The sequence below is a fragment of the Eptatretus burgeri genome, chromosome 4 (assembly GCF_056783735.1).
Source record: "Eptatretus burgeri isolate ZD-2024b chromosome 4, Ebu_testis_v1, whole genome shotgun sequence".
NCBI lineage: Eukaryota > Metazoa > Chordata > Myxini > Myxiniformes > Myxinidae > Eptatretus > Eptatretus burgeri.
In genome coordinates, this window is record NC_140964.1 from 84,259,746 (window position 1) to 84,273,856 (window position 14,111).

Genomic DNA, 14,111 nt, shown 5'->3' on the forward strand with positions numbered 1-14,111 from the left:
GGGTGTGCATCATTATCCTCTCAGGGTGTACACGACAAAAGATATCTGTAGAAATGGTCTATCTGAGTAACAAGATCTAACAACAATGTCAAAGATGAAACAATGGATTGGCAAAAGATAAAAGCCTCCTAATTCCAACACAGAGCCATATAAAAGGAAAATTTTTAAAGTGAATGAAAAATGGGCATGCCACTCAATTTGATATGAACCTTTTTTAGAATAGCTTCAATATATTGTTACGGTTGTGGAAATTCACAGAGCACCATATAGGTCCTTAGATCAGTTATGTCGATAAGTCTGTGTTCAGATAGATTTCCCCACCGATGTCTAAGGGCTTTATTCGTGTAACCGGGCTGTGATCTTTGAGGTAGCCGTTTTTCTTTTACTATCTTTATTTTGGACCAACCACTTCACAAAAACCACCTCCACCACCAACATCGCTCTCATCAACCATCTCCACAACGACATCCCCTCACAACCTACGCAACAACGAACAGCAACGCCTCACCGTCATCGCCATTGCGCCGCCATCTTTGCGCCAGCGAATTCCCCACGAATAACATCTCTGCCACCAGATGCAGGGACTCCTTCGTTGGCACCAGGGTCGTTGATTTCACCCACGTCCGCTCTCTCAGAGCTTCACATCGAAATCGGATCAAAAGATTGAAAGGGGCGGAGCCAGCGGGGGGTCAGAAGTGAGGGATCGGAGATCAAAACCTTGCCTCACGGATCCCATATAAAGGCGCGCAGAAACGCCAAGCGCGCAGTTGTGAGGAGTTGTGTGGAGCCGTGTTGGGAGCTGGATCAGCCTGGAGTCTGGAGTCTGCAGTCGGTGAGGAGCTGGAGAGAGCGGGGGAGATGGGAGCCTGGAGCGCAGCCTGTCGTGCCGAGCTGTGGGTCGCTGGGAAGAGGCCGGAGAGGAGTCGCCAACCAGCGGCATAACGGTCCAAGGTGATCGGGCCCCGGGACAGTCCAAACGACGCGGAGGAATGGACGGGCTCTTAAGAGAGCATCAACTCTGAAAGAGCAAAGGCCCGTTCGTTCCTCTGAGGTGTTGTCGACTAGGTCCGATCGATCGGGCCACTCGACGAGGCCTGGGCCACGGTCACGCCAGCTGCCGTGTGGACGGGACGCCAAGGAGCACCCAGCGAGTCGCCACAAAGGTGGCAGGTAACCAGTGCGGTCTCTTGGAGCTCCTTCGGTCTCCCAAGCTCTGAGAAACATTAAAGGCTTATGAGCCCGGGCCTTTTCTTTCTGGGGTTTTGAATGAACGTTGTGGCGCCATGTCTGGAAGTAGAACTGTTAAATGCATGTAAATAAATAATAATAGAACGGTTGTAGTTCTTTCTATTGCTTGCGTTTTGTCCCATACGTGCATTGGTTGCATGCATGACTGCATGATTGCATATGTGTCGTTTTATAAATAAATGTCCTTGTGTGAATGTTAACCCGTTTGTTGCGTCCTTTTCCTTCAAATTGAACTGCCGTATTGCATTCGAAATAAGAGTTGGCTTTTTAATAGCCGATAATAGAATCGGATCCAACAGGGCTTTCGCGATAATACCCCGCTCGGTTATCCCAAAACGGAGCGAGCTGCTTAAGCGGCTCGTTTCCAAGCAGGCCCCGTTGAGGTACAGTCTCTCGGTAGTCTGCCCGCGCGATTAATTAGGTAAATCGACCATTCGGCGATCGGACCCTGTAGCGCGGGTAGAGTGTTGACTAGGCTGTGGTGTGCATTAAAAACACACCTGTAGCGGGATTTTGGCTTGTTCCGAAAGCTGCGACTAGATTGCTACATCGGTGGGCGAGCGCGGCCACTATTAGCTAGACGCGGCCGCCCACACGCGGAAATCTGTAACAATATGTATTCCTCATTCCTATCTACTCTGTTACCCCTACATCCTACATATGGCATACACTTAGTTACATTTGCTAGTTTGTGTAAAAAGTACATGTCTCCTCACACTTTTCTCATGCACATGATGTATGTCCAAGCTCCACAATAAACCTTGGGTCAAATGAAAAATTGACTTGAAGATTCCTTTATTCCAAGAAGTATGAAGGATTGAAGCATGATCTCATGACATATACACTCTTCAAGCAAGCATTAGCAAGGGCTGTTTGTCGATGCTTTTTTTTTTTCTCAGCCAGTGCGGTAGACGTGGTTTTGTCAGCACGTCACCTGTGCATAAAGTGAGGTTAGGTCTGCAGTCAATGAGTATCAGGAAGTATTTACAGATTTTGCAGTCTATGATCTTAATCTGTCATGTTAACTTGACTACAAATGAGCTTGTTCAGTCAAAACAGCAGACAATACCAATGCCATCTGAGACTTTCCTATCCATCCTCCGAACCCTGGTACATAACGTCCTGCAGAGAGGAAGTTGTGGACAAGCAGCTTCCTTTCTCAGCAGGCTAACCTGACTCAGGGTAACTTTAGTTCATTTCATAAGGATTGTAATAAGTGTGTCTATCTTGAGGCATGCCAGAAAACACCAACTTGCAAATGCCAAGGCTGAACTGTCCAATCAGTTTTCTTCCTCCAAGTTATGGTGGCACCTTGTTAAGTCTGTCTCTGGTGCATGCTCCCTCTCCATCTCTTCCTTCACCTCAAACACCAACTGGAATAAAGCATAATGTTTACACTCTGTCTTTACCTCCATATCTCATGTTCCCATTGTCTGCTGAACTCTGTGGCCTTCTCACCTAAAAAAGGAAAAGAATGTTCTGCCCAGCCTTGACCCTTCTTTGGTGATGGGCTCAGGTGATATCAGTGCCTATGTTCTCAAATCCTGCTCCACTGTTCTTGCTCCCCCTCTATCTGCTTGATTCAGGCTGTCCTTCTCCTTTGGTTGACTCCACTCTGCATGGAAGCCAGTAAACATCACTTCCATCTGTAAGAAGAAGGGTGCAGAAACAGACCCTACCAACTATAGGCCTGTGAGGTTGCTTACAATTACAGGCAAAGTCATGGAATTCCTCATTGCATTTCAATAAAATAGACATTATCTCGCTGGCACTGAAATTCGTAAATAATCTTACATATATGAGAGGCGGGCAGAACATCTTTTTGACTGACGGAAGCAACCGATGGGTCGAACCACAAGGTCTGTTGCTCTCACATCACAGGCAAGTCTGTGATCTTTTTTATTTTTTTTTACAATATATTCTCCAACATGGCTTCCTCTGCTCTGTCTGCCAACCCTCCCCAGCAACTCCATGATGCATGCATTCCTCCCATATTACCCTCTTGGTGAAACTTCTAAAATTCAGGCTGACTGCACACCTCAACTCTTTTATTGCTTGCTTCTCCCATCTATCGAACCACCTTCCAAAGGCTACTCCATCTCACCCTTCCCATCATGATATAAACTTCCCTCAAAGTAAGCAGTACACCACCATCTACTGTTGTCTCCTATTCAGAACAGTGATCTTTATTATCCCCATTCACCTTACTTATCTCAAACATCTAACTTGCTAATTTCAGTTTCCTTTCCTCCTCCCCCTCCTCTTTTCCTGTTCATGCATTCCCTTGATGGTTGTCCCACTATCAGTTATACCTTGCTTTTCCATGAGTCTCATTCCTTTAAAGAAAAAAAAAATGCCATAGCATCAGGGAGTCTCTTCGGCATGACATACAGGAGACATTGAAGATGGGGATAATTTGACAGTCGGATTCACCGTAAGCATCACCATTGGTGACAGTTGTCAATCATGAAGTGATAAATCTCTGAAAGAGGTTTCCCCAGCTGAACAAGAACATTTGTAATTGCATGTATATCCATATGTGAAAAGCTTGCTTGAGATGTACCTCAGTGCAATGCTCAGCTGTATTTGGTAGCAACAATTGTATGTTACTACCAATAAAAGTGAGGAAAGTTGTTGGGATTATTACCCTTCATAACTGCATTTCAAAAGATATGGGGGCTATTTGGCATGGTAAGTTTATCCACGAAAATGTTGACATGGCTTTCATAAATCTATTTTTGGAACTAATATGCAGTATTCTCTTTTGTCTTCCCCTCCTCCACAAGTTGTGCTGATATTATATTCATACCTCCTGGTGAAAATCGAACTTTCACATGTGGAATGAACTACGGGCGTTACGTAATAGTGAAGGTGCATTTACTCTTTTAATTTCAGTCTCTAATGTCTTTGCTCATAGCACAGTATATTTTGTATTGCCAACTATTTTATTTCACACCATTATTGACTACATTCACAGAGCTTCCCCCCCCCCCCCCACCCACCAAGTAAATTATTTTTGCAGCAAATCAGCAATCCACAAGGCATGCCTACCTCAACAGAAATTATTAGGAAAGAAACTAAGCATCTTTTCTCATGTAAGTGTGCAAAGTAATAAAAAAAGAGGTATGATCATATCTCATAATTCTTAGGCTTATAAATTTTAGTGCAGTTTCAGTTTAATCCATTTGACTCAATTGGCTCTGGGATGAGCATTTTGCACAAAAAGGTAAATGCAAAATTAATATTTTTCTGTTATATAGAGTCGATGCTCGTGGAGAAGATAAAACAGAACAAACAAGGGCACTTGGTAGAGTGCATACCTCCGCCAGGCTAAACAGTTTACATCTTGCGTCTCACTGAAAGGACGGATCTGGATCCGGACCTGAACCAAAACCAAATTGGTTTGTTCTTGTCATCTAAACAACTCATCCACCAAGTTTGGTCATAACTTTTTGAGATATCATGCTATTTATTGTTTTGGCCCCATCTCTCAAGGGTAAAAAATCAGTGGTGAAAATAAAAAAAAAATTCTCATATCCAGATCTTGATCCGAAAATTGCATGTTACGTTTACAGCATGTGACATGTAAGCCAAGTTTGTAACATATACTCTATCCATTCATTGTAATAATGTGTGTTCACTTATCATCAGTCTTATTGTTATACTTGTCTCTTCCAGCTGAAAGAATCACCAGCTCAACTCTCTCTTTGCAAAGTGAAACTCAAGTGTCTCTCTTCCATTACTAAATACCATCGTTGAATTTTCAAATTGTTTGAGACAGCTGTTCATTTTGCCTGTTTGTCTATATGCTGAATCTGCTTTGTCCATTTTTATGCAATGCTTGACTGTTGCTCATTTAATTTTTTTTAACCATTACCTTTGCCTATAAATACCCTATGAAATGAAAGATGGGAATTAAACATCAAGAGCCAAATTTAGGAAAGGTGTTTAAGAGTTGGACATGTGTAGAATCGCTAATCGTGCGATTGTCACTCATTGAAAGTTAGTCACCAATCGCCGAAGACTTTATATAATGCGCAATCAAAACCAAATCACAAGCATTTAAATGCAACAAAACTTTTATACGTCGGTGAGGGCATGTTTCAGAGTGCGTTTAAGGCCTTGAAGCAAGCATTTTGCATCGGTTATAATTGGGAGTTTACATGGGACGTTTGCTCGAATTAGCTCAAGAGAAGGCAGAAGAGGATAGGAATAGGGAAGTTCATTGATGTGCATTGAGAATCATTGAAGATGGATGCAAACCTCTGGAGAAGTCTGACAATATCAAATTTGTCCGGATTTGCAGACTCAAAGGAATCATTTCGTTGGCTGCTGAATTTAGTGTACAATGACCAGGATTAACCTACGATGAGGGGCAATGCACTGAATCCCCTCCAACAATTGTCTGTGGCACTGTGATGCTTTGCAAATGCATCATTTCAATTCGATGTTGGAGATATGTATGTGTTTCACAGGCTAATCGGCTGTTTAGATGCTTACAACTAACCGGCTGTATATCTCCCTTCGTGAATTGCTATTTCGATGGATGATTAGCTGTGCACATACAGTGATATTTTTGTCAGCAATTAAGGATTAGGCGTGTGTTTGCAAGACACTTGCTAAGTGACTTTTGTAAATTCGGCCCTAAATGATTAACTGTCAAAGTATGAATGTCTCCATACTCTTATTTTCAATATGCAAGAAATTTGAGCCTCGAATGGGATCACCATTTTATTAAAGGCAACTCATATTAAGAGAGAGAGATTATTATTATTAACTCGTGGGATTTTCTGGAGTGGTTCTCCACTGAGACTTACTCAAACTTACTCCACCTATAAAAACAATTTGGAATATGGCCATGAAAGTATGAGTGCAAAAGACAATTTAGAATTTGTTTTTTGAGAAGTATCGACTGCAGGAAAAATAGTAATCTGAATGTGCCCTCCAAATATATATACTGCAGGCAAAAATGCTCCAGGCTACAGAGTCCCTTGTTAGTACTTGCACAAGAGAGAAGTTTTGTGAGATCCCAGGGTAATAAGAGCAAACGCAAGGTTAGGCTAAATTCACACGTGATACGCCGCCCCTGAGCTGGTTTTTTTTTTTTTTCCACCTACATTTTAAAAATCAATGTCAAAAAATGTCTTTATAACTGCATTTAAAGAACGAATAATGCTGCGCTCATATGTCCAAGTTTAAGAAGACATATTTCTTAAAATGATGTTATAATATGATGAGAAAAATGAAATTGTTTCCACGTCCATCACCTGTCCAAGTTAAATTAATATCATCGTTATTTCATATTTGATAAGATATGATGCCAATGACAATAATCATAAACAAAAGAGACACGAAATAAAAATTCTGATTCATTCCATTCTCAAATGGTCACTGCACAATCGTTTTTTTTTTAAAGATGCAAAACAAAATGACGACCCAGTTTAATTCTCACATTGGTTTTCTGTTTTGATCACCGATTAACCCTTTAAGCACACTTCTCACTTATCTGTGCTTCAAATATTTATCTTTGATGAGTTTAAAGTTAGTACATTCATTGAGAAGTCGATTATACATTTGAAAATCAAATTAAATACTTTTAAGTGGCATATAATAATCTGAAATACTTTACAAGTGTGATTATTGGCCAGATTTGTAACAATTTTCAAATATATAGTAAATAAGTTATAATAAATTGATACGTCACAATGTCAAAAGAAAAAGAAAAAGAAAAGGAAAAAAATAAAAAAAAATAAATAAATAAAAAAAAAAAAAAAAAAAAAAAAAAAATTCGTTTTTACTTTTGAATGACAAACAGTGAAGTACTTATATTATCCCCTACCAAAATGTCCACAGTTGTGATTTGTTCAGTGACTATCGATGCATAAGCTATCATTGGAGGAAAAAGTTCTTAAAATCCTTTATAAAGAGATTTAAAATTATTTGTTTTTCTGCTACTACTTGATGTTTCATTATGTTGGTGCAATGCAGTTTGCATTTCATTAATTGTTAGTGAACTATATACAATGAACTAATCAAGATGTCCTTTACAAAGCTTTAATAAAACTTTTGCAATGTCTGGTATCATGTGAGATGACAGTCCTATGATTATACATTGCATATTAAATAAACGTGTAATCCATGATAACACCTCAATAAAGACACACTTCTGTTCATCTGTTTGCTGTAATTATAATTAAAATCGTAATGTGTTTCAGTTTCCATGTCACCTCTCAGAAAATGTCACATGACATCTTTATAATTGTGTACGAGACCGATAAAAACAAGTAATGTCGTGTTTCTGAGGTTGTGGAATGTTTAAGGGCATTCATTTTCATTGTGTATCAGATGAAAGACATTATAGTCCCTCTTCTAAAAATACTTTGTATTGTTATAATTTTGAGAATGTACAGGGTTGTTATAATAAGCAATTCTTATCCATGAAGAACTGTTTTCATTTCCCACCACCCTCTCTTCCCCTCCAAGAATAGGATCCCATGTCCTGGAGGGCAACTGCTTTCAGAATTTAAACAGGAGCCTTAGTGTCCAGAAGGTGTAGGAGGTTCAGAGTTGTGGAATTGCCCACCTTCACCCTCCCAACAATCTGGATTATCAGTTTCCTGAATGAGGGAAGAGTACAGGAAAAGGAAACAGCATTTTACTAAAAAAAACAAAAACGTTGCAAAGTCATTGTGGCACAAACAAGATTTTTTTTGTTACAAAATCTAGGTTCATCGAAGAATGAGGTGATAGAGGAGGCAAATCTCAGCAAGTGGGGCAGTGGGACAACACTTTGATAAATCAAATGAACAAGACAAAGGGATGAACAAAAATAAGGAGGAGAGAGAGAGGAGAGGGAAGTAAATTTATCCTCCTGCAAATAAAGAGAGATTTAGTCATAGGGTTAACAAGGGAAGCAAAAAATCATGGGTAGGGATGGAGGATGACTTAAGATGGTGGTGTCCTGCAAGCTTGAGGTCCTGGAGGGAAGAGAGGGATTGAACATGCTGAGGAAGGCACAAGTGAGAGAAGAGTAACAAAGGAGTAGAGGTGAGCAGTAAGTCATGATTTTAGAACTTTCATAAGGAGAGAGTTGCTGAGTGAATGCTTGCAACCTGAAAGCATTCAGGAAGGTTGAGAGTAGAAAACAGCAGGCTCTGTACTTCTGCTTCTTTGTGGAATATTTGGATTCCACAGCACAAGGCTTGGAGCTTGTGGTTTGACAGCCTCCAGGAGAGACAGATGGAAAGCAGAGGCACCAGCAAACAGGGCACATCAGCAGTTCATTGAATTGCAGGAAAATACTTTTTATAGGCTGAAAGCATTCGTTCAAATTTACTATGAACGAACTTGGCACAACGAAGTAAGCTCAGTCTACATTCGACTTTTGAGTATAATTTTAATAAATTTTCTGCCCAAGAGAGGTCATGGCTAATAGTAAGGCTGAAACAATTCTCGTGATTGATTGGGGAACTACATAGGTGGGTGTATTTAATGATTTTTCTGGAGAGAGGGTGAGATTGTGGGATTTTCTTGGATTGAAAATCATGTTCCAAGTGTCCATGCTGCGTGGATCCATGGTACATCCAAGGGTCCATGCTACGTGGAGCAGCATATGTTCATTTCTCAGTAATCAGAGGGATACCAGCATGCTGGTATACTGAGTCGGAGTGGCGACCCATCCAGGATTGTGCCCAATAGCCAAGGAGACTGCTTAGGCAGCACCAACGCTCTGCACAGAGTATGGTCCCAATGGATGGATGGAGAGAGGGATGGAATTGCTTCCAGCCTGTCAGTTACAAGTTGTATCATATGGAATGTGGTTATCTACAAAATGGAAAAGATAATTTTCCAGTGTTGGGAGTTAATGTACATGATAGGACTGGGCCTAATACACTGCCTTTGGGAACTCCACCCTCTAATGTGGAAGAGATGAGAGGATTCCATTGAGAGTTACACAATGACAATGAGACTCACAATGACAATGAGTTTAGTTTCTTATCAAGATCATATCCGACTTCTCCTTCCTGCTTGTCTGTTCCCTCACCTCAACAATGCTGACCAACACCCTTGCCTCACCCTAGATTGTTGACATTAATAGCCTGCTAAGCAGTTGTTTGGCGAATAGTTTCAAATTGATGCTGCATGGAATGCCTGCCTCTCTGCCTGTCTCTCTCTCTCTCTCTCTGTGTCTCTCTCATGTACCATACTCTTCAGAGTGTCGATGCTGCCGAAGCAGCTTCTGGAGTGATTTGCCATTGTCTTCTAAGCAGTAGTTAGGGCAGGAATTTGGAATTTGACCATGGTGCTGGCGATAGCTCGCCTTCTCTTCGTGAAGGACACCATCTTTTACAGCCACCAATGAATGCTAGCAGACAGGACGCCCGTTTCATGTCCATCCGAGGGATGGCACACATATTGATGAATCACCCTACCTGTGAAACACCAGGATGACAGTTTATAGCCGGGTTGGGATTCCAACCCAGGCTGGACAGCTTAGAGGCTAATGTGCATACTTTCTAGTCCAGGCTATTCGGCCAGCCTTCTCATATGAACTGATGGTAGACGATGTTCCGAACCAAAGTACAAATCATTATACAGTACTGCACTATATGTATTTATCCACTGATGTTTATTAATGTCTGTATCTTCACTCCACTATGTAACTTCAAACAATGTAAACAAAAACAGCTGTTGCCAGTAGGTGCTCTTACGTGTTGAGTCATGTGAGGAGCTCCATATATGATAACGAAATGTGAATGGGACGAGAAAGAGAGCAGGAAAGGAAGGAGTGGGTTAAAAAAAATTTTAGAGGGGGTAAAAATTTTTTACCATTGAGGATGGGAAAGGGAGGGGTTGAGGACAAAATGATAAGAAAGAGTGGGTCAGATCGTTTTGGGGGTTGGTGGGGAGGGAGGTGAGTATTTAGGTGAAGGAGAGAAGGAAATGGGAGTATGAGACCAGAGATATAGAGATAGCCATGGTAAGTTGACAGAGGAGACAAAAAATAAATTTCAATTTATTATTCCATTAGATCTCCAAATTAAAGTTACACATGACATATATATATATATATATATAATATATATATATAAAATATATATAAATAAAATATATATAAAATATATATATATAAAATATATATATATATATATATATATATATAAAATATATATATATATATATTGTTGTGGTTACCAGATTCGCAAACCACCATTCAGGTCCCTTAGGTGAGGTATCTCGGCAAGTATATGTGTAGTTAGGCCCAAACCCGTTGTCTAGTGGGAATACATGTCATTTATGCGAGCTGCGACTCTTCAGGATAGCCGTTTTTCTTTTACTATCTTTATTTTGGACCAACCGCCATGATTACCACCACAACCACAACATCAACCACCAACCACAACGCCGCTTCACCACAACCGCCACGACCTTCACGTCACACCTCGCAACCGTAGCATCGCCACCGTTCTTGCCCCGCTGTGGGTACCGGTGTTGGACTCGTGCAGGGCGCACGTTGAACAGCGTGTACAAAATCACGGATTTTGTGCTTCAAAAACGGATCAAAAACGACACACGCCCACTTTTTGCCGTCCAATCGGTGAGCGAGGGGCGATTTGGCCCCGCCTCCAGAACGATCGATATATGCAAATTTGTGGATCAAAAAGCCTTCACGCCCACTTTTTCTCGGGCCAATGGGGAGCGAGGTGAAAGGTCAAAGGGAGGGGGTCAAAGGCGAAGCTACGGGGGGATAAAAGGACGGTGTTCGTCAGTCAGGCGAACGAGAAGGAGTCGGAACGGTGAGAAGAGTGTGGAAGTCTGGAGCCCGAAGCCTGCAGTAGCTGGAGAAGCTGAAGAGAGTCGAACGAGGAGAGCCCAAAGAAGAGTCCAGAGTCGGAGAGTCCAGAGGCGGAGAGGCGGCAGCGGCGAAGGCAGACGAGGGGGTGCTCGCGACGGTGCCGGGAGCTGCACGCCCGAGGAAGGCCGGCAGCGCGACCTGGCCGAGGTGGAGACGCACACCAGGGATAATAAAGACCCTCTATACCCCGAGCATCAGCAACCCCCTCCTGTTTCCCCCCCGCGCTGAGATAGTGCGACCAAGGGGGCCCCTTTTCCCACCCCCTGCCAGGCACTGTCCGCGAGGCCCGCGGAGTGAGGCGCCATCGCCGCTCCGCGTCTCATCACCAGACGGGTAGGCGCGACCCGGTCTCGGCCTCAGGCCCGCCTCATCCTTGAGGGTGTTTCTTTTCCTTGGTTTTGGGTATGTGTTGTCGGCGCCGTCTGTGAAGTAGAATTGTATAAGTGTTGCCGTGTGCTCGGTAGTCGGTATTAGCTCTGCATTGTTTTCGCTTTTACATTTGCTTTTTGTGTAAATGGAATTGTGTTTTCTTTTTTTTGTGTGCTTTTGGTGGAATTGTATTTGTGTGCTTCCCGTGTGCCGCGAATAAATGTGCTTTATTGTTGAACTGTTCTCCCGCTTCGCTTCGTCTTTTCCCCCATTGAACCCTCATCTTGCTTCACGTAAAGGGTTGGTAGTGGGCTGAGTACGCCCGATAATTAATCGAACCGTCGAGGTCGACGATAACACCGCTCGGTTATTCTGATAGTACGGAACGGGTCGCTTAAGTGGCCCGTGTCCGAAGTCGACCTGCGGCGAGGTGCGATCGCCCGGTCTACCCTCCGCGTGGGTACTTAGGTAGGTCGAATTTGGCGAGCAACCCTATCCCACGCGGGGGCTGATTGGCTCGATCGCGGTGAGACCAAAAGGTCCACCCGTGACTGGTTCCCGGCGTTAGTCCGAGAGGGTCACGACTGGATTGTCCGTCCGGTGGGCGACGTGCCGCGATTCGAGTTACGTGGCCGTTCGCACGCCGGCGGGCGCGGAATCCGCAACAATATATATATAAATATATATATAAAATATATATATATATAAAATATATAAAATATATATATATAAAATATATATATATAAAATATATATATATAAAATATATATATATATATATATATATATATATATATATATATATATATATATATATATATATATATATATTGTTACGGTTCTCGTAACCATGTGCATTCAACATACAGTTGTACCAAAGTTAGTTATTGCATTAAGTATATGTGCAGACAGAACCCCTCCTTGTGTGTAATGGGAAAGCGAAAGGGGGTGCGTTGCGATGTTTGTTTAGTTAGGTTAATAAATCTTTATATCCCCTCCATTGCGATCTATGGTACCCGAGCGCTTGCAGCCTTCGGTTCGCTGGCAACAACGTACCACGGTCCACCTGTTGTCTCTGGAGGCTCGTTTTTCTGAGACAGAATCTTCACGTCCACAGTTCCTTCTTGGCTTCCCCAAACGTACGCAGTGTTGGCTGCACTGTCATTCACCTTCCCCAAACACACGTGGAGTGGGCAGGCCTCGCCGGTGCCTGGCCGTGGCCCCACCCAGAAAGGGCGGACCCATGGAAGCCCTGTCCAATCAAGGCGGACAGTGACGTCAGCCTCACCAAGGCCCCTCCCCGCTGAGGGAAATGGATAAATTATGACACCATCGTCAGTTCTTTGGGGGTCGCTCGTTTTGCACTTGGAGGTCAGAGAATTCATTAGTGAGTGCTTGGAGGTCGGAGTTGGTTGGAAACAAAGGGGTTCCCGCTGCTTGGCTCTGCTCACGTCTTGGCCAGACTACTGGTCCCGGCCCACTCGAGCTCCTCCATGGACCCGAACTCCACACGGGCAGCTGTGGACATGACTGTACGACTGTTAGCAGGTGCCGCACCACGGAGCATTCCTTTCCCCGAGACTCAAGTACTCAAAAGAACTGCGAACTCAGCTCACCTCCCTCTCTGGCTGCGGGGGTCCTTTGGAATTCACCTGGGTTTAAATTTCATCTGTGTGTGTGGTGCAGTCTGCTAAGTACAACTGCATAAGTGTTTTCGATCATTGTAAATCTCCTGTATATCCGCGATAAGCTTGCTGTGTCTTTATTGTAAATAAAACAATTGTAGAAATGTTCCCAGTTAGTTTCCGTCCTTTCCTTCATTGGTCCAGATCTGAGTTTTAGCCGGGTCTTTGTTCCCGTTAATCTGCTCATCCCAGCCGGCACGGCTTTGGCAGTTCTGCTCGACTGCACCCGAACCGGAGTTGGTTGTCGAACCGGAGTTGGTTGTCGGTAGTTGAAACTCTACCGCAGTCGGGAGAGTGACCCGGTTCGAGAAAGACGTGCCGAGGGTGTGGTTCCCTGGTAGACGACACCACGTGGTTAATTTGGTAAATTGGTTCTGGACAAAAAGACCCGACACTATGCGTTGGAGGTATTGGCGTCCACGGTCGGTTAAGTGACCCGCCACTTCACGGAGTTATCCGGAGCGATGGCCTACAATTCCGAGTCTGGTGGGAGACGGCGTAACCTCCCCCACCTCGTGGTTGTTCTCGCCACAATATATATATATATATATACATATACATACATATATATATATATATATATATATATATATATATATATATATACATATACATACATATATATATATATACATATACATGCAAAAATAGTTAATCTAAGATTGCAAGTAAATTAGTGGAATAAAAATCTATCTTAAAATAATTATTTTATGAGGGGAACTGTTTCAATCTCTGCCTGGAGGCAAATGGTTAGTGAACTAATTAACTACATATCAACACACATCAACTGAACAATTACAACAAAATAAAACACAATTCAGTGACTACTAATTTAAATGAATCGGTCTCATCAAGGGGTGTTGTGTGGTTGATGTGTGTTTTTAACCAAGCCCATGCCCCCTCCCCTGAGGGGGGGGGAGACAAAAACTACAAAAACTTAAAATAAATAGTTT

General features: G+C 42.7%; 2 protein-coding genes across 5 annotated transcripts in view; one reads left to right on the forward strand and one right to left on the reverse strand.

The window, feature by feature from the left end:
• Positions 1-6,656, forward strand: part of LOC147028568 (uncharacterized) — a 33,319-nt gene extending 26,663 nt beyond the window's left edge. For all 3 annotated transcript variants that reach the window (XM_085879104.1, XM_085879102.1, XM_085879103.1), the window contains 2 exons: positions 4,035-4,119; positions 4,927-6,656. In XM_085879104.1, the coding sequence (XP_085735230.1) occupies positions 4,035-4,119; positions 4,927-5,007 (166 nt within the window). In that variant the 3' untranslated portion in view covers positions 5,008-6,656. The remainder of the gene's footprint in view (positions 1-4,034; positions 4,120-4,926) is intronic.
• LOC147028569 (polycystin-2-like protein 1) overlaps positions 1-14,111 on the reverse strand; it is a 123,095-nt gene that overhangs the window by 11,280 nt on the left and 97,704 nt on the right. The window contains exon 15 of one of the 2 annotated variants that reach the window (XM_085879091.1): positions 7,422-7,865. The exons of the other annotated variant lie outside the window; for it this stretch is intronic. Coding sequence (XP_085735217.1) covers positions 7,785-7,865 — 81 coding nt within the window. The 3' untranslated portion in view covers positions 7,422-7,784. Of the gene's footprint in view, positions 1-7,421; positions 7,866-14,111 lie in introns of those variants that run through there. 2 annotated transcript variants of the gene reach the window in all.